This window comes from Notamacropus eugenii, chromosome 6, assembly GCF_028372415.1.
Source record: "Notamacropus eugenii isolate mMacEug1 chromosome 6, mMacEug1.pri_v2, whole genome shotgun sequence".
NCBI classification, from domain to species: domain Eukaryota; kingdom Metazoa; phylum Chordata; class Mammalia; order Diprotodontia; family Macropodidae; genus Notamacropus; species Notamacropus eugenii.
Genome location: NC_092877.1, coordinates 369,454,613 through 369,481,486, shown reverse-complemented (window position 1 = coordinate 369,481,486; position 26,874 = coordinate 369,454,613). Strand labels below are relative to the sequence as shown.

Genomic DNA, 26,874 nt, shown 5'->3' with positions numbered 1-26,874 from the left:
CTACACTTCATGATAATAGGATTTGTTCCAGTCAGCAAGCGGGAGAGAGAGGAACTACTAAAAATAACACAGCCCAGGCTCCTTCATCTAGGCCCCGACGAACCATCTCTCTGGTTGCCATTTTGCCCATGTTCGATGGGAAGAAACACTTGCTGTCCAAAAATGAACTAGGCTGCCTTGGGTGGGAGCATGGCCCCTTTACTAGAAGCCTTCAAACAAAGGAAGAAAAACAAATATTCAGAGAGATGATGTAAAAGGGATGCCCAAATAGCAATGGGTGGGACCCAATGGCCTCTAGAGTCCCCTCCAACTCTTGAGAGTCGATGTTATTCTGTGACTTTACACAGGAAAGCTTTCTACAAGCCTTAAGGTCTCCCTAGTTATCAATCCTATGATCCATTTTCTCCTTTCCCCCTAATTCCTTATGATCTTGAAATGTTAAACAGAGTGGATTGGTTATATCTGTAGATGAGTCAGCCTCCCTTCCAACTGTAAGTTCTATGGCCTTGTGTTCATTTCCATAGATCTCCCTCTTACTGCCACAAAAGACTTCCAGTTTAGGAACTTTTGGGATTTTCTCTGATATTTTCTAGTCAACCTATGTATAAAATCTTGTATTACCTTACCAAGACAAAGGCCACTGAAATAGATTATCTTTGGGGAGCAAATATTGGACTGGAAGACAAGAGAGGCAGAGATAGACGTGTTGGGATTGGAGTCAGGCAACATGAGTTTGAATCCTGAGTGACACGTTACTTAACCACTCTGTGTCTCAGTTTCCTAATCTCTAAAATGGAGATGTTGTTCTAGTTGACCTCCAGAGCCCCTTACGATATTATATCTGTGATACGATGATCCCATAAGGTCTGGGTTGTAATCCTGCTTCAGCCACTTAACAGCAGTATGACCAGATACATCATCCACTTCCTCACCCCTTGTCCCTAGGAGGGTTCCTCTATAAAACGAGGCAGCCAGACAAGAAGATTTCAGTTCCAAAAGTACAGAACACAGCTTGAAGAGAAACAGCCAACATTTCCAGGATTATCCTTGAAAATAAGAAATAACAACAGACAGAAGACATTTATTCCATCTGCCAACACCAAGCATTATCGTTGGTTGACCCCCATATCTGGAATGCTCCCCCTCTTCATCTCCACCTAGTGGCTTCCCCAGCTCCCTTTAAATCCCAACTAAAGTCTTGCCATTTATAGGCAGCCTTTCCTATCCCTCTTAATTTCCTCTTTACCCTGCATATAGATCATCTATACATGGCTGTTAGCACGTTGGCTCCTCCATTAGACTGTGAGTTCCTTAAAGGCAGGGACTGTCCTTTTGTCTTTCTTTGTATCCCCAACACTTAGCACAATACCTGACACATAGTAGGCATTTAATAAATGTTTATTGTCCGAATGTTTGTTAAACAGTTATTAGACATCTATTGTGTAGGACATATTTCATCATGTACATAAAAAGTTCACAAAAGGACTCTGAGTGCTCTCCCAGTCACTCTCACCATGTTTGACCACAATCCCATGTTTTCTGCTACTCACAAAGAACAAAATATCTACTGAAAAAGTAGAATATGTACCCATCCTTAAAGTTTGTCATGTGAAAAGAAGAACTTCAAATTTAATTAATAAATGAATAGCAAACTGAGAACATTTTCCAAGTCTAGATTCTGTGGGACCAATGCCAGGCAGAAGGAATCCAGCCCAACAAGGCTGTATTGGGCTCTACTATAGGCAAGCCACTCCTGGGCATTGGGGATACAAAATGAGAAATGATCCATGCCCTCACAGAGCTTTCACAGAGCAACGAAGTGGTGCAGTAAATAGAGTATTGGCATGGGAGTCAGGAAGACTCAAGGCAATCCTGCCTCAGATACTTATTGTGTAGCTCTGGGCATCCTCAGCCTCAGCCTTACCTATAAAATGGGGATAATAAAAACAGCACCTACTTCCTAGGTTGTTGTAAGGCTTCAGTGAGTTCACCTTAAAGTGCTTTGCCAACCTGAAAGTGCTATATAAACTCTGGCTATTATTGTTATTACTGTCACTATGGCCTCCTGGGAATTCTTAGGAATATATATATATAATTTATTGATTTAATTAATAGTTCATTATTAAAAATAGATAAATATAAATCATATTTAGGAAAAGGAGAAAATACTTGTCACCCAAAATGTTGTAGACTTTGGGAGTTTCTTTTAGATGCAAATGACCAGGTAACGCTTTTTAACCATTAATTCCCTTGAATTCTATAATTCAAAGTCAAAGAATAGACTTTTAGAGCCTAGATATTAATTACTGGCTCCACCTGGTAGATAGGGAACTATAACGGGAGTGTAAGATGGGACACTGTGAGTACAAACCCAACCCACCTCACACTACATACATTCAGGCCAGGAGAAGATTGAAATGTAGAGTAGCCAATCCCCAGCAATTCTTCCCTATCCAAAATCAGAATTGGAAGATACTGTATGAGATGACCTGAGTCCAACTTCCATATTTAACAGGATAAAGAGGAAATTAAGCGGGATGGGAAAGGCTGCCTATAAAAGGCAAGACTTTAGCTGGGATTTAAAGGGAGCTGGGGAAGCCACTAGGAGGTGGACTCCACTACTCAGAGAGATGAATTTGCCAGGGATTTGCCTCATGTGGCACACCTAGTAAATGGTGGAGCCGAGATGCAAATGAAGACCTTTTACCTCCAAATCCAAGACTCTTTTGTAAAACACCCAATACCTCTTTTCTTTACCTCCTCAGTGATGATAATTCCTGCATCCAAGCAACCCCTCCCTTCTGTTTTCCTCAGTCACTTGGGGATGATGACCCAGAATGGACTTTCTATATGTTATGGTGGACTTCTTCCACCACTGCGCCAATTAATATAATCACAGAAGGCCCAGGAGCTCAAATGAATCAATCCAAAGCGGAAACCAGACACGAATCATAAATCCTTAATCAATTGGAGTGGATAATGGTGCTTTCACTATTGGATAAAAACACACAATTCCCAACGTGTACATCTTATGAAAGAATCAGAGAAACTTCTGGGTCCATGCAGACAAATCACAACCAGTGAGTGGCCAAGCAGTGAACCAGTCCAGTGACCAGAACATGCCAGTTCAGAGGATATAGGTGGAAAGCTGGGGCCAAGCCCTTGGTGGGAATATTGTTCTCTCTCTCTTTTCCTCCTTTCATTAACCATACCATCAAAAAACTGGACAATTAGCAGATAATGTATATAGCTGGGATCAGAGAGTCTGTGCCAGTTGTAAACAAACAGCCAGGGGTGATAGTCACCTAAGAAAAGTCAGTTTCCAGGAATGTGACCTCTTGGGAAAGACAGAAGCACCAGGTATGGACTCTGTAAAGGTAAGGAGCTTTGCAGACCTGTAGAAAGCGCTCCTTAAAAGAAATTTGATGAGAACTATATAAAGGGAGAGAAGGACCTCCAGTAAATCAGGGTTATGAGTGACACCTTCATCAAATGGGCTCTTTATATATGGGCCTCTCCACTTTTGTATTTTTTGTAATAACATTTTTGTATATTCTGTATATGATTTTTAGCCCATGAGAGTATGCCCTATGCACTGAGGGGGAAATGTTTTTATAAGTACTGTTCTTGTCATACTGTCTTTGTTACAAGGTAATTGAAACAACTAGCTGTTAGGGGGTCCACCACCAATGGGGGCTTATAAATTACAACACTAGAAACCCACTCAGGGATGTCATAACCCTAAAAATTGAAGTCAGCTGCCTTCTGGGGACCTGCCCCATCACTGTGAGTGGTAGTTAGGTGAAAGTGGCATGAGAGCAGGGGATGGGGGGGGCTTGCTATATATAGTTTCAGCAGCATGGGCGAGGGTGTTTTTTTTATTTATAATCACAAATCTTAACATCAAACTGTTTAAAGAATTAAACAGTGACTCAATGCGAGTTAAGCATTACAGTACAACTAATCACCAGTAAATATTAAGGCTTGGCCAGCACACCAGGGAAATGGTGCTACCTAAATAGGGTTCACACTGGAGGTGGAAGAAGGGCACCCAAGTTGTACAAGCTCAGAAAAAAAACTCCAGGACTCAAGATGGGGTGGGGCGCCACTATATTCTACTAGTCTATCTTCCTCTGGCCTAGATGTTTACAATGTGAGGTGGGTCAGGTCCATACTGACATTTTCCCATATTATGTTCCCATTGTGGGTTCCCTGTCTATCAGGTGGAGCCAGTAATTAATATCTGACCTCTAAAAGTCTACTCTTTGTCTCTGCATTGTAGGATTAAAGGGAATTAAAGGTTCAAATGTATAATCTGGTCATTGGCATCTGTAAGAAATTCCCCAGGTCCGCAACATTTGGGGGGAAATGTATTTTCTCCTCTTCCTAAATATGACAGTGAGAATGCCCATTCCCAGGAGAATTTAGCAACAATAGCCAGAATATATATAGCATTTATACATCATTTATATAGGCAGAAAATCAGAAAGGGTCTGTTAAAATAAATCCCATAGCCCTCCTTATGTTAGCTAGACATTCTGAAATATTCTAAGCACTATTAAGTGTTGGCCAGGCTATAAGATTTGCAAATGCAATTCAGTCTGTTCCTAAGTACTCCTTGGGATGTTTCTCTTGATTTTGTCTCTCTTTAATCAATATAAGCCAATAAAATCTACACTAATGGGCATAGGGGCACTTACCTAGAGACTCCTGGAGTTCTCTATAGAATGCAGCATCTCCCTCCTCAATCAGCTCTGAGAGGGGAGCTCCCATTTCTACCATTACCTTTCATTTCTCCCCACACTACACCTCTCCCAGATGAAAAGGGATTATAACTAGTGCTCACCATATTCAAGAACATACTATTCATCACATGAGAAAAATCACTGAACTGTTCCTACCTTTTGTATCATTGATCACTCTAGCAGGCATATACCCTAAGGAGGTCAATGAAAGAAATCAAGTTCGCATACATAGGAAAATATGAATAGCAGCACTTGCTCTGATAGCCAAAGTCTGAAACAAAAATGAGGGCCTATTGAAGAGAGAGAAACCAAGCGGATAATACACAATCATGCACGCAGCCACACTAAAAAGCACTCAAACCCGCTGAAGGGTAATGAACTAGAGAAATAGGGAAATACGCTTCCCTACTTTCAGAGATGGAGAATGCATTCCACACTATCAGACAAGAAAGCAATATAAAAACCTACAACATGCCTGGCACTGTGCTAAACACATTACAAATATTAATCCTCATTTGACCCTCAATAACAACTCAAGGAAGCAAGTACTAGCATTATCTCCATTTTACATATGAGGAAAGTGAGGCAGATGAAGGTTAAGTGATGGGGCCACGAGGTGGTAGAGTGGATAGAATGCCGGACCTGGAGTCAGGAGAATGTGGGTGCAAACCCAGCCTCAGACACTTCCTAACTGTGTGACCCTGGGCAAATCACTTCACCCTGTTTACCTCTGTTTCCTTATCTGTAAAATGAGCAGGAGAAGGAAATGGCAAACCATTCCCATGTCTTTGTCAAGAAAACCCCAAATGGGAATAATTAATTGACAAAGCAACAACAAAGGTTGAGTGATTTGATCATACAACATATTAATAATCAGCTATTAAATTGATTTGTTTTTCTAAAACCTATAGGTTGTTCAGTCTCTGAAGGACACTGTTGATGGATGGGACTGCCCAATTCCTGGGGCACATGCTTTTTGATCCTGGGTAGGGGACCCTATCCAAGTAGAGAACTTTACAAAAATTTAATCTAAGGAATTCTGGCCCATTGTGCTCCATTCAGACAGACTTGGGTGAGGAGTAGATCCTTTGTCTAGAGTTGATTTCCATCCTTGAGAACACCCATTCTTTCAAGGGCATATAAGCATTCAGTGGGCTCCATGAAGCATCTTTGGCTTTTGAGAATGCCATTGACTCTTTTTATTAATTATCTGCTAATAATAAGTAATAAAATGATTAATTACCCAGGACTTTTTTTCTACATCACAGCTAATAAGTGCCTGAGGCTGGATTTGAACTCAGGTCTTCCTCACTCCAGGCCCAGTACTTTATCCAATGTTCTACTTAGCTGCCCGATACAATTTGGCTTTCTTAAATATATTTCTTTGTTATAAGGAAGGGTTCAATGTGCTTGGTGGAGGAAGCCAAAATTCAAGAGGAAATGTCTGTGGTGTGAGACAACATGGCATGGTAGATAGAGCTGACCTTGGAGCCAAGAAGCCCTGGGTTCAAGTCCTACCTCTGACCCATACTGGTCAGGGGACCCTAAGTAAGTTACTTGTCCTCTCAGTGTCCTGGACAATTCTCTAATAGTATAAACTCCAGAGAAGGGACTGACCTGCATTGGCAGAGTCAATGTTATTGAAATCATAGGTCAAGTCCTTATCCTAATTCTAGAAAGATTCTCTTCTAGAACTATTAACTTGATTAATTTAAAAAAAAAAAACCTATACTGAAGGCTACCACAACTGAAACAAAGTACAAAGGATTTAGGATTCAGAAAAGATTCGCACAAAAGCTTAAAAACTTTTAAGGAAAAAGAAAAATGACTATAATTTTTAATGTGAAGGACAATAATAATCCCCCCTCAAAAAAAGTGCCAAGAGGTTCTGCAGGTGTGCTGTGGAGGAACCACAGATACCATCTTAAAAGAGATTTTCTTTTAGGAGAATGTACATAAATTTCAGAAGAAACAATCACACACACACACACACACACACACACACACACAGAGATGCACACACAGACACACGCGCACACATACACACACACACCCCCAAGGCATTACAGAGCTCCATAAGGTTCTGATAAGCATAGCCTCTTATACCACTAAGAATTTCTAAACCTATTATTGTTTTTAAATACAACTGAACCTTAAATCTAATTGACTTCAGCTCCCGTAATCTCGGGAGGATTTACTTTTCCTAAATCTCTTTCCAAGATGAATGCTACTGAGTTTAAAAATCTAAATTATCCATTCATATTTTAAGTGCTATGCTGCCCCCTTGTGTTCATGTCATTGTTCATAAAAAGTCAAGCCAACAGGTGACAAACAGCCAACTTGGGGACGTGTTTTTCATAGACACATTTCCACTCCAAAACAACACCTGGATACTTGACTCCATCGTGAGGCCCACAAAGACGATGGAAATAAGCGAGACCTCTGGATTCCGTTCCAGGCTTAAAAACCTCCTGGGGCCATAATTTTCCCAGCAAATCCCAAACCAAGCTCTACCAAGAGCCTCCCTTGTCTCATTTCTGATGTCACACTGATCGGCCACACTGCCTTCCCACTATTCCTCCCATGGGACGTTCAATCTCTTGTCCTCCTGCAGGTGCCCAAGATGGCACCCTGTGCCTGGAATGCACTCCCTCCTCCCCCTGTCTGAGAGTGCCCCAGCTTTTTCAGAGCTTAGTTCAAGCCTCTCCTCCCAGCCATTTGGGCCTCCCCCCAAAAATGACTTTGAATTTAGTTGGTGTTTACAAATTCCATTGCTTAAATGTGGACATGTTGTCTACTCCAGTAGAAGGTAAAGTCCTTGTGAGCAAGAACTACTGCCTTGTTTGTCGTTGTACGCCTGGCACGTGACAGGCGCTTGGTTAAAGCTCGTTGCTCAGTCAAGAAAAGAGCATACGTTTGTGGGTCAGCCCCACACTAAAGTCCTCTGTCTCAGTGAGTGACAACATCAAGACATCAGCGATTCCAAAATTACTGAGAAACCGGAGACCCAGGGGACCGCTGGAGCCTTTGCCTTTGTCACAGTCCTAGACTGGATTCCAGTGGAAACAGCAGGAATCACAGAAGGGCTAATGGCTACTCTAGGAAGTATTTGTTGGAAGAGCTGGGGCAGAAAACAGGAAAACATGATGCAGAGAACCCTGGCTCTACATCTTTAAGTGGCAATGAGCTTACCTACGAGCTCAAACAGCAAGTTACACAATGACCATAGGTCCTTACTAGCCAACCAAGACCATAATCAGTTTTGAATTAGATGTGCAACCTAATGTTCAAGTAATTATTAACATTTATTATGTACAAGACATGGTGCTAGATGTTGGAAGCACAAAGGCAAAAATGATAACATTCCCTGCCCTCAGCAAGCTTACATTATATTGCATAGGAGGGACACATTGTGTGTACAGAGAAGTAGATATACACTATACACAAAATCGTAAACAATCATTTCAAGAGGGAGAAAGCATTCGTGTTTCGGGCAAAGGTCTTCATGGAGCCCTTTCTCAGTCCGGTGAAACCCATGGACCTCCTTTCAGAATCATATTTTTACATGCACAAAATAAAATACCTGAAATTTTAAACAGATTCTATTAAAATAGTTATCAAAAATGTAATAACTTCAGAGACCCGAAGTTAAGGATTCCTGATATAAGAAGACCAGGAAAAGCATAGTGTAGAAGGTGACCCCTGAGCAGTGTCTTGAAGGAAGGCAGGGCTTCCAAGAGGTAGAGGTAAGAAGGGATTCTGTGCCAATAGTAGGAACATGGATGCCAAGACACTGAGATGAAGATGATAATGAATGAATGAATTAAAAGCATTTGTTCAGTGTTTAGCCAAGCACTGGGCTAAACTCTGAGGATACAAAAGGCAGTCCCTCATCTCAAGGTGCTCATGCCCTAATCAGGGGAGAGAACACATAAAAGAAAATTCAGCTATAGATCAGATCAAAAGGTTCAGAAAATTCCAGGGAGTCTCAGTGGGGCGGACAGCAAGGCCCAAATGTCCTCAGGTCATACGACGAGGGGACTAAAGAGCATAGAGGTAGGGCAGGTGGTGAGTCCTTAAGGACCATAGGAGACAAGAGCTGGGTACATAGGAAAGCCTGACATTCTTCCACCTCATGAGAAAGAGTGAAGTTGTTGACTCCCATCATATCTGTACCCTGGGAGCATTCAAGCTGCCCAGATGAAGGGGCAGGAAAAGGAGAGCAAGCACCCCAGGTAGGATCTGGTCGTCCATCACTTCTGCCATCTTTGATGGGCTATATAAGAGCCTAGACCTGAATGAGGAGATGGGAGAAAGAGGGGAGAAGGTGAGATAATCATGACAATAAAGAACGAGAAGCCACTTTGAAGGGACGTTGCCCTCATTTGCCAATGTCCTGGTCCCAGTTAGAAACGTCCCTCATCATGCCTTCACACTCCTAGTACCCCAGAAGGAAGAAATGCCTGCAGATCATTCTGAATCTTCAGCAACGCCTCTTAGCAAAGAGGGGAGAGGAAACCAAAGCAGAAAAATTCAGAAGCACTTTGACCCTCTGGAAATGTCAGCTGTCACCACTCCGGTCATCCCTCTTGTTTAACCTAATTCTTCACACACACACCCAGGATTCTTCTTCCAAAGGATATAATGGATAAAGGCATCCCATAAATCCCTGAGTGTAAAAGACAAGAGCTGGGTCCAGGGATTCACAACATATCTATATGGAGCACAGCCCACAGACTCCTGCCAGGTAAAGGCGGTGAGCATGGCCTGCCATCTTACCCACCAGTATCAACCCCTGCCTGATCTGTGACTGCAGTGGCTTGGACAGACAAGGAAGATGGATAGAATGGGACTCTACAGACCAGCTCTGTTATTCTCTCTGTCTACAAGCAGCCTGCTAAGACCACAAAGATTAGAAATTAAATCAGTAACACATCACTCTACTAAGAAATACAAACTGATGGTTCTCCAGGAAGTTAACTAGAATTGCTGGTTAAATCCCAGATGCAGAATTTGGTTTGTATTCAGTGTAATATATAATCAAGGGGTCATGAGTTGAAGGACAAGAGACATTTAGCCCAAAGAAGTGCTAGAGCTCATAGGAAAACTGTCCTCGAGCACTTGAAAAGTTGTCAGGAGCTGAGGCTTCTTTTTGTCTGCTTAGCCAAGCTAAAAACAAGGGATGGAGATCATAGGAAAAAAAACTGGGCTTTATAAAAAGGGGAATTCCTCAAGAACTGTTCAAAACTAAAACTGGCTCTTTGGATGAATGTATGGTCCCCTTACTGGAGTTCTTCAGCAAAGGCTAGACAACCATTTGCAAAAAATGTTCTCAAGGGTTCCACTAGACAACCTTGAGGCAGTGAAAGAGTACTAGACTTGGGGTCCAAAAGGCCTGAGTTCAAATCCCCCCTTAGGCACTTACTAGTGGTGTGACCTTGAGCAAGTTATCTAAGCTCTCCAGACCTCAGTTTCTTCATCTGTAAAACGGCTCCACCCTCACAGGGCTGTTGTGAGGATCCTATAACATGGGAAGTACCTTTTTGAGCTGAACACACTCTATGCAAATGATAGCCATTATTGTCACCACTGCTACTACTACCACTACACTACCACCTCTATGGCACCTTTCAACTCTCAAGGTTCTATTCTACAAGATTTCTTTTTTAAATCAAAACCACAAATAGAGAACAGCCCACTCACCATGAAACACACTATTATCCACTAGGAAATGCCGCCGATACTGCACGCAGTTCCTCTTCTCAAGGCTCCAGTAACTCATTATTCTGAGACTCTCTGTGCAGCATCAAATCCCAATTGTCTGAAAAGAAAAGCAGAAGATGACAAAGTTTGGGATTTATTCTTTCATGAGGAACCTAACATTTCTTTTGCTTTTCCATGGCATTCCCCAGACCATCATATAAAGCTTATTTTTTGTTGTTGGGTCATTTCAGTCATGCCTGATGCTTCATGTCCCCATTTGGGGTTTTCTTGACAAAGGCACGAGAGCAGTTTGTCATTTTCTTCTCTGGCTCATTTTGCAGTTAAGGAAACCAAGGCAAACAGGATGAAGTGACTTGCCCAGGGTCACACAGCTAGTATGTGTCTGAGGCCAGATCTGAACTCAAGCAGATGAGACTTCTTGACTACAGACCTTGCACTCTGTCATCCTTACTAATAATACATGACATTTATGTAGCATTTCAGCGTTTACAACGTGTTTGGCCTATGTTGTCTCTTTCATTCTCCACAACAACCCTATAAGGAAGGTGGGGTTATAATTATTATCATCATTATTATTATCAATAAACTTCAGAAGGGTTAAGTGATTGGTCCAGGTTCGCACAGCCAGAAACAATCTGAGGAAAGATTCAAACCCAAGTCTTCCTGACTCCAAGGCTAAAACCATATTTGTTAAACCATTTCTCTGCAAACCTTACCTTTTTCTGGACCTAAATTGCAAACACAACCTTCAGAATGATAGAGAGCTGTTCAATGTACCTTGACGATCAGTGACTTTATCTTTCCCTCCACTGTCCCAGCTTACAGCTTGTCTATACTTTATTAGATGGTCTTTGGGAGTTTCTATGGCCCAAAAATCCACCACCGTTCAGTCAATCAGGAAAAAAGCCTCCATTCACAGATTGGCTGGTTCTTCCACAACAGCCAGCCAGTCATCACCCAGTCTAGCGTAGCAGCAAGCACCCTGACATAACCAGGATGACCTGCTGGTACAAGTTCTTAGATCTGCTTTTCTAAAAGAAAACCAGCTTTTTAAGGGGTCAACAATTGCTGTAATCAAACACATAAATCATTCACTTAGTTCAGGCGGAAAGGTCAGCACTCTGAACTTCAGAAAAAATACAAACAAATTACAAACTGAGAGACCAACAGACAAGGCTTCCAACTGTCTGACCATAGGCAATGTCTTTACCAGAGAAACACCAACATGTGGGTTTTCAAGGGGAGAGGGGGACTTCTTTAAACAGCTGCCCAGAGTTTCATCTGGCACAGAAACCTTCACAAAACTAAGCCCCAAAGCAAAAACCTCATCTCAGAGTATATATACTCTTTTCAGAGCCAGAGGGCACAACCCCTGGTGACCCAGTATCTCATTAGCAATCAGCAAAAGGTGTGGGCCTTCAGACAAAATAAGCCTCCCTCAATAGCCCCAGCAGAGGTCTATCAATGGGTGGGGAAGATTTTTTAACTCCTATTACACCTATACTCAAAGCTTTTCCCACAATGAGCCTGCCAATAGGATGCCATTAATTAAAAGTTTACTAAAAAAGTACCTTCTTGACCTGAAAAAATTCCTGCTGGTCAGGATTGCTGACTTAGCATCAGGACATAGCTTAGAAACAAGATAAGTGATTGATGGGACTTGGCTGAGACTCATCAAAGTTGAAGCTGCCCAAAAAGTACTGGCCTATTTTCAGGGAAATTCACTGTTAGGAAACAGGGGAAAGCCACATTTGTTATAATCTACTTAAATAGCTGGCCCAGGCCCCAAACTGTTGCCTGCAGTTTCTGAATTTGAGGGCAATACATTTTCTGTTCTGTAGACTAGGGGTTCTCTCAAAGTCTTGAGAGAGACAGAGACAGAGAGAGAAAGACAGAGAGACAGAGACAGAGAGAGACAGAGAGACAGAGAGAGAGAAAGAGAGAGAGAGAGATTGTATGGGCAGAAACCAGTGTGCACTGCTTTGAAGGTTTCTATAGTAGACAAGGTAATTGAAGGTAGTTTGACTTACTTGTAAGTTAATAAGAATTTATTAAGAAATTCAATTTACTAATTAAATTTATAAGATTTGAGTCTGAGAATACTATAGTCTGTAAAATTAAAGTTGAGGATCACCCAAAGGTCAATGGAGAAATGCATGATGGGAATGAACAGACTTCAGCACAAACACAAAGGAATTATGCAGAACAGGTATAAAGGATTCCACTGGGAAGGGATATGAATAGAAGGGATAGGCCTCATCTTCATCAAAAGCAGAAGCTGGCTCTTACATTCCATTGGTATTCACTCAATGCCAAAAGGACAGAAGAGTTATGGGACCATATACATAGAGTCAGAAAGGACCTTGGAGGCCAACTAGGGCAATGCCGCCATGTTCCTCTTCTACTCTGCTTCTGACTCTCCAGAATGCTGCCATGTCTCTTCTGGAAGGTCCCTCCACGTCTTGTGCCTCCTTCCCCCCTTGGTGATTTTCAATCAGAACATCTATTTTGAAGAAGGGCCTGGGCCAGCTATCTTTCACCCCTCTCCAGGCTCCATGTCCTCACTCAGGCATCTCCCCCTCCCTACACACTTTCAGCTTCTTTATGCATGTTGTCTTAGAATGTAACCTTGTAGGCAGAGAGCATCTTTTTGGTTCGTATGTGTGCCCTTAGAACACTCCCTGGTGATGGTAAGCACTTAAATGCTTATTGAAAGACTGTTTACAATGGAGGAAAGTGAGATACATGTGGGCCTCCAGCCTATTAGGTGGACCTCTTGTGGGGTAGAATGGGGCCCTCTCAAATAACAGTCTCACAGGAGGAAAAGGAATGGAAGAGTCTTAATATTTCATTGAGGAGATCATGGAACCAATGGAATCCTGGATTGTTCATTAATAAGAATTAACTAACCAGCAATATTTGTACAGCCCCACCACAGAAAGTTATAAAAGTGATATTTTACAAATTTGAATATCATATAAAAATGCAAGGTGTTTTGGGGGGGGAGGGGCGAGGAATAGGAAGAAACTACCTTGCAAAGAATATTTTCTAATAAATACCACTGAGAGATGGACCAGAACCAGAACTTAGAACAGTAAAGAAGAAAGAGGTTTTGGTGTTTTGTTTGGTTTTTTAACTAAATATAAGAAAGAAGTAAAACAAAAAAAACAAGGGTCCCTTTCCCCAGTACTTACAAAACTCTCCAAAAGGCTTTCCCATAGGTAAATAAGCAAGTCTTTTCTAGGAATTTCCTAAGTCAGATTGGGGAGGGAAAGAGGGGGCTCAGACCTATAATTTCGTTGGTCTAGGGAGCTTCTGGTGAGGACATCGTTCCTACCAAAGCCATTTATCATCTCAGAAAGGTGCCTGGGACACTGAGGTGTGAAGCAACCAGTTCAGGGTCCCACAGCCAGCATGTCAGCAGTGAGACCTGAATACAGGACTTCCAGCTCTCTTTCTCCATTATACGATACTGCTTCTCTGGAAAAGGAACACTAGCATCTTTTTCTTTCTTAAATATATAAAATTTTACTTTCCCCCAATTGCATGTTAAAACAATTTTTAACATTAATTTTTTTTAAAGTTTTGAACTCTAAATTCTTTTTTGTAAGTAGTACGAGTCTCCAAAACTCTCGTTAGCTGGTTTCTAAAAATCATTCTCTTAAGTTTTTTGTATTTTTAAACATTGGTCAACAGTTGGTTTTTCTCATTTAGTTTAAAGCATTTTTAATGTTTTTAAAACAGAGTCTGGATGTTTTCTTCTTGATGAAGTGGGAGTGGGGGGAGCAGGGAACAAAACTTGTTAGACTAAGGCTCAGAAGACCTTTCCAATCCAAGATTTTCTGATTTATGGGTGTGTACATATATACTAGTGTGGACAGTGAGGGGAGTAGTTCCTCATTTCCTCGCAGCTGAGTAGGAGGGGTAAGAAAAAGGAAACAAAAACAAAAACTAAACCTGCCATCTTCCTTTCCAGACAATATTGAATTTCCTTTCAGAGCCAATAGAGCCGGGCCAATTTTGCCTGGATCAGTCCCAGCTACTCTACATGGAAAATGAAACTTCCAGGCAGAAGTTGTCAGCTTAAATAGACAGAAACAGCCGCTTAAATGAGCTTCAAATCCACTGTGAAAACTCATACGCAGGAGCTAATCTGTCCTCCCACAGATAGGGCAAATATGGATGCCAGATCCATTAAGAACTCTGAAAATCGGTGATCAAAGCTGATCAGCTGTGACTCATTCCAAAGCTGATGGACAGAGCCCTGGTCCAGCACTGTCTCAAGCATTTGACTAAAACACTCCAGAATTCCAGATTTTCTGTTAAGCTACAAAGAATGAGACACACCAGCAAAGTTACAAGGAGACAACCACTTGTCAGTTCTTTTAATAAATTAGCAGGCTCTAGTTCATAATTTCCCCTAGTTTGAAGTTAGTCATATTGGTCAGATCTCAGTTGTCAAGATTTTGAACCCCCCAGTGAGGGAGGTAAGGGTTGGCTCAGTCATCACAATTCAGACCAGCTGCTCTTGCTGAACCTGATCCCAACCTTAGTATCATTTACTCACTCAAAGGTCCACTTTGTGGGCTCCAGAGTAGTACAGCCCAGGAATGCTGAACAAAGAGGCCCATTAATTACCTCCATCCCCCACTCACCCAAATGAGAAACAAGGGGAGAGAGACCTTTCAGCCTGTCAAGACCTGAACCAGTCTGGGTCATGTGATATTGCCCCATGCAAGGCAATCTGAGCCCTGATATATACACCCATTAATTGGCCACTGTCCTACTAACCCTAGCTGAAGGAGGGTGCCACCAGCCTCCACTCTAATCCAGCATTTCTGACAAATATCACACACACAAACATACACAAACACATGCATATCCTCTCACACCTATCCCACATTCTGTATCTTACAAATTATCTACCTGAAGCTTCATAAGGTACCACCTACCACACGCTCACTCCCATCCTCCCTAGCCTGAATGGAGGCAGCCCAGGGTTAGAATGCTGGATTTGCACTCAGCAGCCTGGAATTTTCATCCTGTTAGCTGCATGATCCAAGGCAAATAAGTGCCTCAGTTTCTTCATCCATAAAATAGGGATAGTAACCTATTTCAAAGTATTGTTTTAAGGACAATACATAGCAAACCTCAAAATGACTAAAAATAAGTTATTATTACTATTAATTTAACAGGAGTTCTTTCCCATCCAGGCAGTAGATAAGAAGAGAGAGATTCAATTTTTTTTTTTTAATTCTCAATCTGATATGAGAAAGGAGTAAAAAGCATGAGAGCTAGAAGGGGCCTCAGAGACCTTCCTGACTTTCCTCATTTGCAGCCAAAGAAACTGAGGCCTGGGAAAGTTAAAGGATTGCCCCAGGTCACATTAGTATTAAGCATCAGAGGAAGACTTTGAATCCAGCTTCCCTGACTCCAGAGGCAGAGACTTTTTCTCCCATGGATGACTACTGATCTCCCTTTCCAACTCATGGATTCTGTGATTCTTTAAGGAGATGGTGCCCTCAGGATAAACATGCTAGTACAAGAGGAGGCAAAGGTGGCCTGTGCAGAAACTAGTGTTGCTTACAGGGGATATGGAAGTTTGCTTTGGGAGGGAAAAGGAGGGCTCAAAAGAGTGAGGTAATCAGAGAGGTGCTTTAGGAAAATTGTTCTTCTAGGGGTACCCTGGAGAGGCTCTTGAAAGCTGGTGCTCAGTAAAAGATGGCCACAATCAGCCACGACCACTCTCCTATTCCATGGTATATCTCTACACAACCCTGCACCTCCCCAAAAAAAACTTTTGAAGGTAGCATCATCAAACAGTTTTTAAAAGATCCTTAACCCATCCTCCCTCATTCATCTTCTCAGTTTCAGGGAACCCTGGAAGTCACCTGGTCTAACCCCCTCATTTTTTAGGACACTGAGGTTTAGACAGGGAAAGCGACAAAAATAAAATCTGAATCCATGATTTCCGAATCCAAATTCAACTTTCTTTCCCTCACACTAGAGGAGGTCCCAGAAAATACTGACAGCCAGTTCAGGCCACATTCAGTCCTTCAGCTGGGACAGACTCTTTGTGACCCCATGGGCAAATCTTGGCAAAGATACTGGAGTGGTTTGCCATTTCCTTCTCCAGTGTGTCCCCATTTTACAGATAAATAACCAAGGCAAATAAAGATCAAGTGACTTGTCCAATGTCACATAGCTAATAAGTGCCCGAGGTCAGATTTGAATTCAGGAGGATGAATCTATCTACTGCCCCATGAGGCTGCCACAATTAAAGTAGACTTAGTCGCATTCTTGAAAGGGAGCCATATGTTAAAATAATATCAGCCAAATTAGATTATAAAAACATGGTAATTATAGTGTTTTATGTCCCTGACCAAGAGCAGAATATTTTAAAATTTTATTCTTATTGAAATCTTTGGTTTTTACATCATCTTCCTACGTAGATTTACATCACCTTCCCCATCAGCTACCTAGCAAACCATCCTTTCAAATAAAGTGTTTTCAAAAAGAAAGCAAGAAAAATCAGTTCAGTAACACATCAACCGTGCCTCTGAAAGTATATTCAATACTTTCCCTACTTCCGTAAAGATGGAAGGGAGATTCACTTTCTGAACTCTTCTCCAAAGATTTATAGAAATCACTTTATAGGAATGGCTACAGCAAAGACAGAGCCAAAATGGCAGAGTGGGAGGAAGACTTGCTGTGAGTTCCCACCTAAACTCTTCCAAACAGATCTAGAAAATGCACTGGACCAAATCCTCACTGGGAAAGTCAAGAAAAAGTCACAGTGGGTGATTTTTTCCAGCTCAGGCTGGCATAGAGGGACAGATGGAGAGGTCTGTGAGCATCGGGGTTGGGAAGGGGTCAGAAGCAAACCATTATGAAGGACTCCACAGCATGGGGAGGTTGTGCACCAGAGCAAAATGAGATTCAGTCCCATAATGGGTCACTTCAACATCCTAGGTTGAATATCACAGGGTCTGGGAAGAGGTTATCAGCTGGAGGCTTTGCAGCTCACTGTCCAGTTCTGGGACACAGATCCAGGATAGACTGAGGAAGGGTCTTGGCCCCAAAGGTAGTGTTCCAGAGTGGTTTCAGGTCCTGAGCTGTGTTCCAAGAGAGAAGCAAGTTCAGACTCAAGAAGCAGCCATGCAGTTTGGACTACAGGATGGGGGCAGGGGACCTTACTTCCGAACTCTAGCCCAGAGTGAAACCTGCAGAGGAATAACCAGAGCAGGAATCCTAGACCAAAGGGGAACCTGCAGTTCTGTCACTCTGAACCATTAGAGCTTTACAACTGGTTGAGAAGGGCCAATTCTAGCAGCACTCTACTGTTGCTCAGACCTAAATCCAGGTCAGAAACTTGAAAAACTCAGATCAGAGGAAGAGCAACTAAATGTTGCCCTGGATCAGACTCCTTGGGGAACACTAACATCTTGAAGATCCCCATGATGAACTGCTTCTGAGATCCTAGAATCACACAACCATGAATACCCCCAAGAAAGCAGAAACAGGAGCAGCTCAGACTTTTCTCTGGGAATGGGCATAGTCTGGCCTTAATATCAAGTCCAAAGTCAGGAAATAGATGGAAAGAATGAGCAAACAAAAATGAATCCCACTATAAAAAGCCATTACAAACACCCAAGACACTTAACTCAGGAGAGCAGAATGACTCAAAAAAATTTATAAGCAAAACCTCAGGAAAAAAGGTACAATTTGATAACAAATCCAACTATTATTCCTGGAAGAGATGAAGCAAGAATTTTAAAAAGAGTTTTGAAACTTCTTTCTTAATGAAATTAGAGTAGAGAATGTGAAAAGAAATTTAGAAAGAATGACTTGAAAATAGAATTAACAGTTTGGAACAAGACATACAAAAGCTTGCCCAAGCAACAAACTTTCTGAAAATTAGATCAAATAGAAGTCAATGATTCCGTTAGAGAAGAAGAAATATATATTAAAAAAAAAAAAGTCAAAATGTTTTCAAAATTACAGAAAATGTAAGGCATGTCATAACAAAAACAACCAATATGGAAAATAGTTCAGAGAAATAATTTAAAAATCACTGAACTACCTAAAAGACATGACAAGAGAACCTAAACACCATATTTCAAGAAATCTTAAAAGAAAGCTGCTCAGATAACTTAGAACTAAAGGGCAAAGTGGTAATAGAAAGAATTCACTAGTCATCTCCTGAAAGCCCCAAATGAAAACTCCCAGTAATAGTATAGTCAAAATCTGGAGTTTCTAGGTCATAGACAAAACCTTGCAAGCAACTAAAAAGAAAGAATTCAAATTCCAAGGAGCCACAGTCAGGATTAGACCTGATTTCGCAACCATCACTATGAAGAAGAAGAGAGCTTGGAATAAAATAGTCCAGAGGGCAAAAAATATAGACTTACAGTCAATAAATAATTTATGCAATAAAACTGAACAAAATCCTACGAGGGGACAAAATGGATATTTAATAAAATAGAAGACTTCCAAGCATTCATGATGAAAAGACTGGAGCTTCAAAGAAACTCTGAAGTAGAAACATAGGAGTCAAGAGAAACATAAAAAGGCAAATATGAATATACAATCAATTGGGACTAAACAAGAAGAAACTGTCTTAGGTAACTCCTTAAAATTTACACTAAATCCTAGATGAGTTGTAAGCTACCTTAATGGTGGGAGGACCCAACACTAACAAAATTAGAGATCCTTTGTATATTCATTAATAAAATATGAACAATATGTTTATACAGGCAATATATCACAATAGAAAGAACACTAGATTCAGAGTCAGAAGCCATTGGTTCATGTTCCAACTACAGTATTTCCTATTTGTGACTATGGGCAAATCACTAATTCTCTGAACCTCAGTTTCTTCATCTGTAAAATGAATAATAATTGTCCTCCCTCTTCACAAGAATGTTGTGAAGTTTATGAAAACTTCAAGTGATATGGTATTATAATATTTCCAACATTGAATAGTATAGAAGACCTTCATATGTTGAAGAAATTTTATAAGTAATCATTAAGTGAAAGAGGTAATAAATAAAACAGGGAAATACAGTTACCAATCACATACAATTTTATCTAATATTCCATAGCATGAGGTAAGTGAAGTGACTAGAGGACTGGCTGGCCTGAGAATCAGGAAGAAGACCCAGGCTCAGATCTAGCCCCTCACACATAGTGGCTGTGTGAGCCTGGGTAAGTCATTCATTTAACTTCTCAGTGCCCCCAGCATCTCTTAAGACTATAAGTTGTGCAAGAGTTACTGATCTGTATTTGTCTATGGAGTTTCCTCACTGGGAATTCCCAAAGAAATCACAGGCCTGGGGGGAAAAAATTGTGTGTGTGTGTGTGTGTGTGTGTGTGCATCCACACATGGTATTATAGCTTACTTAATAAATAGCTTGCTTACTTAATTAACAGGCAAGTTAACAAGTTGCTTAGTGATTCCTGCCTTTTTTACAACAAATCAGATGATGAAGAATCACCTTTCTTGGGGTCACTGAAAACAAAAAGGCTTCTTTTTTTTTTCATAGGAAGCTCTGAGGAGAGTTTTTCCAAGACAGGGTCATTCAGTGACTTTTTGATAGATTGATCCAGGCATGTTTGTTTAGCTGGCTTCTCTCTCATTGGAGATTTATTTCCCCACTGCAAGCAGAGGCATTGCAGATTAATTCGTTGATCTTTCTGCTGCATTTGAAGCCAGAATCCGTTTCCTCAAGTTGTCCAGGCAACATGTTTGTTTGTGTGCTATTAACACCAACACAGGTGTGAAGGCAGGGTGTTAGAATTGTGTAAACAGTCAAAACAAGAAATATGCATAAAAACATGCACCGGCACATTGCTAACACAGCCTCCCTTCAGTCACGAGGCTCTCTAAGTAGAATAGTGCCTAACACTAAAGGGGATCTAAAAACGTGGTCAGATATCAAGGGAAACATTAATGAAAGAAAATGAGACAATATGCAGATAAGCAGAACAATATTACTGTTTATTACAAGTTTGCTCCAGGGAAAAGATAAGTGGGTTCCTCAGTTTTTATCCTAAATGTAATCATTATTAAGTATGTAATCTGGGAAGATCTTGAAGTTTTATCTTTATGTTAAGTAAAACTGTGAACATAACATGCAGCTTCATATACCGAGAAAGAACCCTGACATCGCCCGATGTTCCCATTTTACAGAGGGGTAAAGAGAGACCAAGGAGAACTGAGGGCTTTGCTCAGTCAGTTATTGACAGGGAAACCATGCCTTCCAGTCTCAGATCAGTGCCCTTTCTATCACTTCAAAATATGTATTACAAAGAATATCTGTTTATGAAACTTCGGATGAAATCAAACATGCACATGGAAAGGGAAGGAGGTAAGGTGTGTCAGAACCAATGACCTCTCTTTGAGTGGAAAGACTGCATTCAAAGTGCTTTATTACGTTAGATAATGTATGATATAGGCATACATCACTTTTATCATGCCTTGTTAAAAAAAAAGTTTGTTTTGTTTGGGGGGGAAGTCTTTAGTTTTCAGAAACTGTTGTTCGTTTTGAAAAAGAATTCACAATAGACCCTTACAGCAAATTCTTTTTTTGAGTATTTAATTTCCATAGAAATTTTCAGATCCATGAGTTCTATATAAAGCAATATTATTGCTTTCCACATAAAATTATATATAAAAATATAGAGTTAAGCATCAAGTTCAGCATACTTATGCATTATATAGATGTTGCCCTAAGTTTCTACCTCACTGTGTGTGTGTGCATGTGTGTTTACTTCCACAAGCATCTTTTATATATGAATGATTAGTTTTGTAACTGGGGTTATAGTAAATTCCATTAGGCTGGTGAAAATGTAAAGGCCTGAAAATGTTTTCAAAATATTAATTGTAATGTGTTTAATAAGAATATATGTGTAGAATCCATATAAGATTGCATGCCATCTCGGAGAGGGAAGGGGAGAAAATTTAAGACTTATGGAAGCGATTGTTGAAAATTGAAAGCAAATAAATTAATTAAATTTTAAAAATATTAATTTTAAAATCCTTGGGATACCATAAAGAGAAACCTGGAAGATGAAAAGATCCTATTTTTAATCAAGAAAATGCAGGGAGCATTTCAAACACCAATCACTTGTCAATTAAAGTGGAGGAGGAGTGTCATTTGCACCATTCTGCACATTCGATTTTCACTGAAGTTTCACAAGGAAAATATCTAACAAACATTTAGGAAACATTAACTGTACGCCAAGAACACAAAGATAAAGTGAGATGGTCCCTGCCTTCCAGGAGCTCCCACTCTGCTTGAGTAGAGAGAAGTACATGAATGATAGTGGTGAAGGAAGCCATCCAGTCAAAGTGCCCCAGGGTTAATTTCTGGGAAGATTACCCTGAGGAGATGGAACCTGACAGGATACTTGAGGAAAGACAGCAATTCTCTGAAAGGCAGAGCTGACTAGAGGATTCTGGCCATTCTTGGATGACAGCCTAGCACAATGTACATACAGAGGCAAGAGAAGGCATGTCAAGTTCAGAGAACAGATCATAGTCCATTTTAGCCTGCTAGGCCGGGGACCCTGATTGATCCTCCAGGGAAACTGGGATGGTCTCCCTTTTCTTCTCCAGTTCCCTCTTGTTTAAAATCCTCTGTGCTGTTTTCCATTTTGATGATAAATTCATTTCAATGCCTTCACTGAGCTTTGTGAAGCACTAACAACCTCCAGCTCCAACTCCATGAGTAGTTGACAGTAAATAACATTCCCATTGCTGAGTGGGAATCAAATTGCGAGCTGAGATATTTAGATGGATACAGGACCACATCTGTTATCTCTTCTCACTATATGACCAGCCTATCTCCCTTCTGGGTCATAAGTGTAACTGATGTATCAGCTATTAATAGAAAATAAGACATGAGGCATTTCATCATTGGAAAATATGCCATAGCCTACCAAGTATCTTTCCTCTTTGGGGTTACTTGCAACATTATTCTTCTAAAATTGAGACAGTTCAATGACTTGTAACCATTTAGTATCCCCCAGACAACACTGATATAGAAATCAGCCTTTGGAAAAGGTTGGGATCACCAAAACCACTAAGATCTCACAAATGTGATCCAGCCCAACCTTATTCTCTGACCAAGGCTAAGTCCCACCCAGTTCATTGCCCAATAGAGGCCTCTATGTAAGTAATACATGTTTACTGATTGATTCAGTGGGTTGCATGTTGAGCTATAGACTCACATCCTGAAAAACAAGCTTCCATTCATCTTGTTTGTTCAGTATGAATGGACAGAACGATCACTCACAAATGACTAGGGTTGTAACTGAGAAGCTTTTGGAGTTTTCTGGGGCTCAATGCAAATAGCACAATGTGATATGAGATTAATAGCAACGTAGAGTTATGCCCCAAAAGTCACTCAACTTGATTCAGAGACCCCTACTAGGTGAAGAGCAGAGAGAGAGACAGAGAGAGACAGAGAAAGAGAGAGAGAGAGAGAGAAAGAGAGAGAGAGAGAGAGAGAGAGAGAGAAAGAGAGAGAGAAGGAGGGAGGGAGGGAGAGAGAGAGAGATCTTTTATAAGCACCTTTTATTGTGGCAAAGAATTAGAAACACAGTGGGTGCCAAACAGTTGGGGAATAGCTAAACAAAATTTTGTACATAGATCAATGGAACATTATCACACCACAAGAAATTTCAAACTGATAGATTCAAAAAAACCTAGGAAGACTTGTTCAAACTGATGCCAAGTGAAGAAAGCTGAATTTATGGAGAATGTAGTGAACATTCTTAAAGAAAAGAATGAAAGCAAAGTCAGTGCACATTAATTAGAGACTAGTACTAAGGACTGAGATACAAATGCAAAAGAGAAGATAGACCCTGACCTCAAGGAGATTACACTCATTGAGGAGTGGAGATATTCTGGTTTGAAAAGATCCAGGGATGGTAACAGACTGATGCATTCTTCCTAGGAGTAATGACACAGTTGGTTCACAAAAGAAGAAGAAAACAGTGTCTTAGCAGCTGATGTGGGGATGGTTGGGGATTTCAGTGAAGCATGATGGGAGCCAGACTGAGATACAGTGTGCAACTACGCAAACCACCATTCAGGATGATGGGACAGGGAGAACCTCGGGCAGGGTTTATAAATGTAACAAAATATCACACTTGAAGAAATGATGAAAGGGATGGATTTAGAGAAACCCAGGAAGAACTATATGAACTGCTACAAAGGACAGGGAGCACAACTAGGAGAACAATTTATACATTCACTACAACACTATAAAGGACAACAATTTTAAAAACCTTAACGATTCTGATCAACTCAATGACTCATCCCAACTCTAGAAGACGAGAAGCATAGGGTACGGAATGAGACATAGGCTTTCAGACACCGCCAATATTACACAAATTTATTTTACTTGACCACTTATTTGTTACAAGGGAGAGGTTTTTTGAAAGGGGAGTGTTTCATGAGGAAGAATGGGAAAGGATAAGAGTAGTGATCATGAAATAAAAAAGAAGAAAGAAAATATGTCATGAAGCATTTTAAAACTATATAGAAATGAGCATAGGATAATGCAGAAGAGGCATACATGAGAAAAGCAGTGTTCCTACTAGGATGTTAAATTTGATGTATTATTATAAACCAGTGTACACGGAGTAGATTCACAGTTGCATCTGAAATCCTATTTTTCTATCCTTTGCGTATGCAAATGTTCATGTTTTTTGAAGACTGTCAGGTTCACAATTTTTACAAATACATAAAAGAGAGCTGAATACAGTTCAGAAAGGGACAAAGACATGTTGGCACTATTGTATTCATTTAACATGGTCTTTTAAAAGACAAGCTGCATGTAATAGAGGTTCAAGATTTTAGAATATTTTAGAAATCCAAGATTTCAAGATTCAATATCTTTTTTTCACTTCTATATATGGGAATGATCATATTTTAAAAGTCCATAATAAACTAAGAAAATTTGGGGGATGAGTAGGGCCAAGAGCTGGAAGTGGAGAAGTTGTAGTAAAATAATGACTCTCATCTTCCAACCAGAAAGAAAGCGAGCTCTCCTCCCCTGACCCAACTCTATTATCCTTTCCCCAAGGCAGGAAGGAGGCTGAATGGTGATGCCACAAGCAGGTAGGAAGAGAGAGAGTGGATACATGTTCAAGACCAGAAGTTTTCCATATATTCTGAACTAACTCTTTTAAGAATTATTCTTCCTGTGAGTAGCTGGGTGAGTAAATTGGACACACTTCCTCAAAAGAGATGTTTGCCACGGCATTTCTGACATGCTTAAAAGCTCAACTCCATTGACTTCAGTGTTCATCCAGTCTTCTAAATTAGGATCAAAAACCCATCTGAAAAAGGAGAAGTAGGCAATGGGAGCTAAATTCATACCCTCTAGTGCACAGGTGGCATTTTAATTCCTGCATTTTTTGTAATGCAAATAATTTGGGAGGATAAAAATGGATACTGAGAAACAGAAGGAAAGGTATGTTATTTAAAGCACATGGTGCTTCGTAGTGAGTTACATTTTCCTGAAGTATTTTTTTCATGTTGTAAATGACAATCATTTTGAGTTTGTGTCTGACAGTTGCAAGCTCTGGGCTTCCTGTAACAAAAGCGAGACACTATCTGAACACTCGTATCTGGCTTTGAGAAAGCAAAGGAAGGATACGCTAGGATTGTGGGCACCTGAAGTTTTTGTTAAACTAATGAGTTCATAGCAAGAAAAGCCCACGACGGATGAAACGTTACCCCAAGGACATTCTCAGATCTATTGGCCAATAACCAGTAATTAACAAACTGCTGACTATTAAGCCGTTGCTAGAAAGAGGCCATCCACAAATATGGAAGAATGCTCCCAGGTGCCAAGCAAGGCAAAAAGGTGGGTCCTTCTAGAAAAGCCCTACATCACTCTCTGCATACATTGGAAACCTCCTGATAGGGCACGGTGACCCAGAGAGGTAGACCAGTACCTAGAGCTAGTGAGGACAGTACTAGGAAACCAGGGGGGAACTCAGGAAGGCCAGCAGAAGAAGAGGTAGGAATGTCCAGCCTCTCACCCCACCCCATCCCTACCCAAAAGCCCCAGGGCCCACATCAGCGCTGGTGAGAGAGCGACACACTGGTCCTAAAGAGAGCTTCCCTGGTTGAGCATGAGTGTGTGAGAGTGAAGCACAGAGAGAGAGACATGGAGGTGCTTTAGCAGGTTGGTTATTTCTAACACAGGTACAATAGCTGGAGTCTAGGCTCCCACCTCCCCTACCTGTGTCATTTGCAAGATGTGGCCTTTATTCTGCCCCTAAACCAAAGGATGTGGCTCAGGAAAAATAAAGGAAGAAATTACTTCTTTTTAAAGATTGTCTGACAACCTGAAAGAGGCTGCATAGGAGACTGGAAAAATCGCTTAACATACAGTCAGGAGAACAGGGTTCAAATCCTACTTGTGACATTTCCCGTTACGTAGCCCTTGGAAAGTCACCTCACTGCTTCTTGGGAAGAGGGCCTAGGGTGGGGTTTTAGTTTTATTTTTAAACCTCCTGAGATGTCGAGGAACTACTTAATAGAGACTGGTGGCAATAATCTGATGCTGACAAAATAGCGAAGTCAGGAGGTGACGGAAGCCCTAGTGACCATGTCCCATCCCTCTTCAGGGAAGGCATCTCTGACCGTCTGTCCAAAAGAAATCACATCAAATTCATTTCAAAGCTGGGGGTCTCCAAGCAAGATCCTCCTCTTCTCACACTCTTGGAACAATTTTCAGGAAAACCAATTAACTGAATTAAAAGGCACTGAGTATACCCTGACTGAAGGTTTTCTTGTCTTGCTGCTTCTGAGAACAAGGAAATTTAGGGTTAAGCAGAGCACGAACACGAACACACACGAACACACACGAACACACACACACACACACACACACACACACACACACACACACACACACATACACATACACATACACACACCCCATGGCTTGGCTCCCTCATCAATCAGCAGGGACTCTGACTCATCCAGGCAGATGGTGGCTCACTCACTTTCCCCTATCCTGGCCCCAGGTTGCTAAGCACTGCCTGGCAAGTCCTTAAAGTCCTCTGCAAATAACCTAATACCACAGCTTAGCCCCTTCTACCCACATCCACACAGGAAAAGGCATAAAGGACCCTTTGCTTTTGTGGAAGCCCTCCCCTCCCCCTCTTTACTCAAAATCAATCGTAGGATCTTGAAGATCATGGCAGGCAGGTTCCCTAGGTGGCTGTGTGGCTTAACTGTCTTTCTTTGTTGTAACAAGTAAGGAAACAAAAGCTAACATTAAAACACTAATAGAATAAACCACAGCTTGAGGGTATCCTGAAGTGGAGGAGAGATAAGCACTCATAGTTACATGTAATGAAGTCACCACTGAAGTGT

The 26,874-nt window shown here is 41.0% G+C and overlaps 1 protein-coding gene across 5 annotated transcripts in view; it reads right to left on the bottom strand.

Annotated features, from left to right (window-relative positions):
• The window catches only part of PLCH1 (phospholipase C eta 1), a 246,264-nt gene that overhangs the window by 202,196 nt on the left and 17,194 nt on the right, over window positions 1-26,874 (bottom strand). For all 5 annotated transcript variants that reach the window (XM_072618673.1, XM_072618668.1, XM_072618670.1 and 2 more), the window contains exon 2: window positions 10,449-10,566. In XM_072618673.1, coding sequence (XP_072474774.1) covers window positions 10,449-10,527 — 79 coding nt within the window. In that variant the 5' untranslated portion in view covers window positions 10,528-10,566. The remainder of the gene's footprint in view (window positions 1-10,448; window positions 10,567-26,874) is intronic.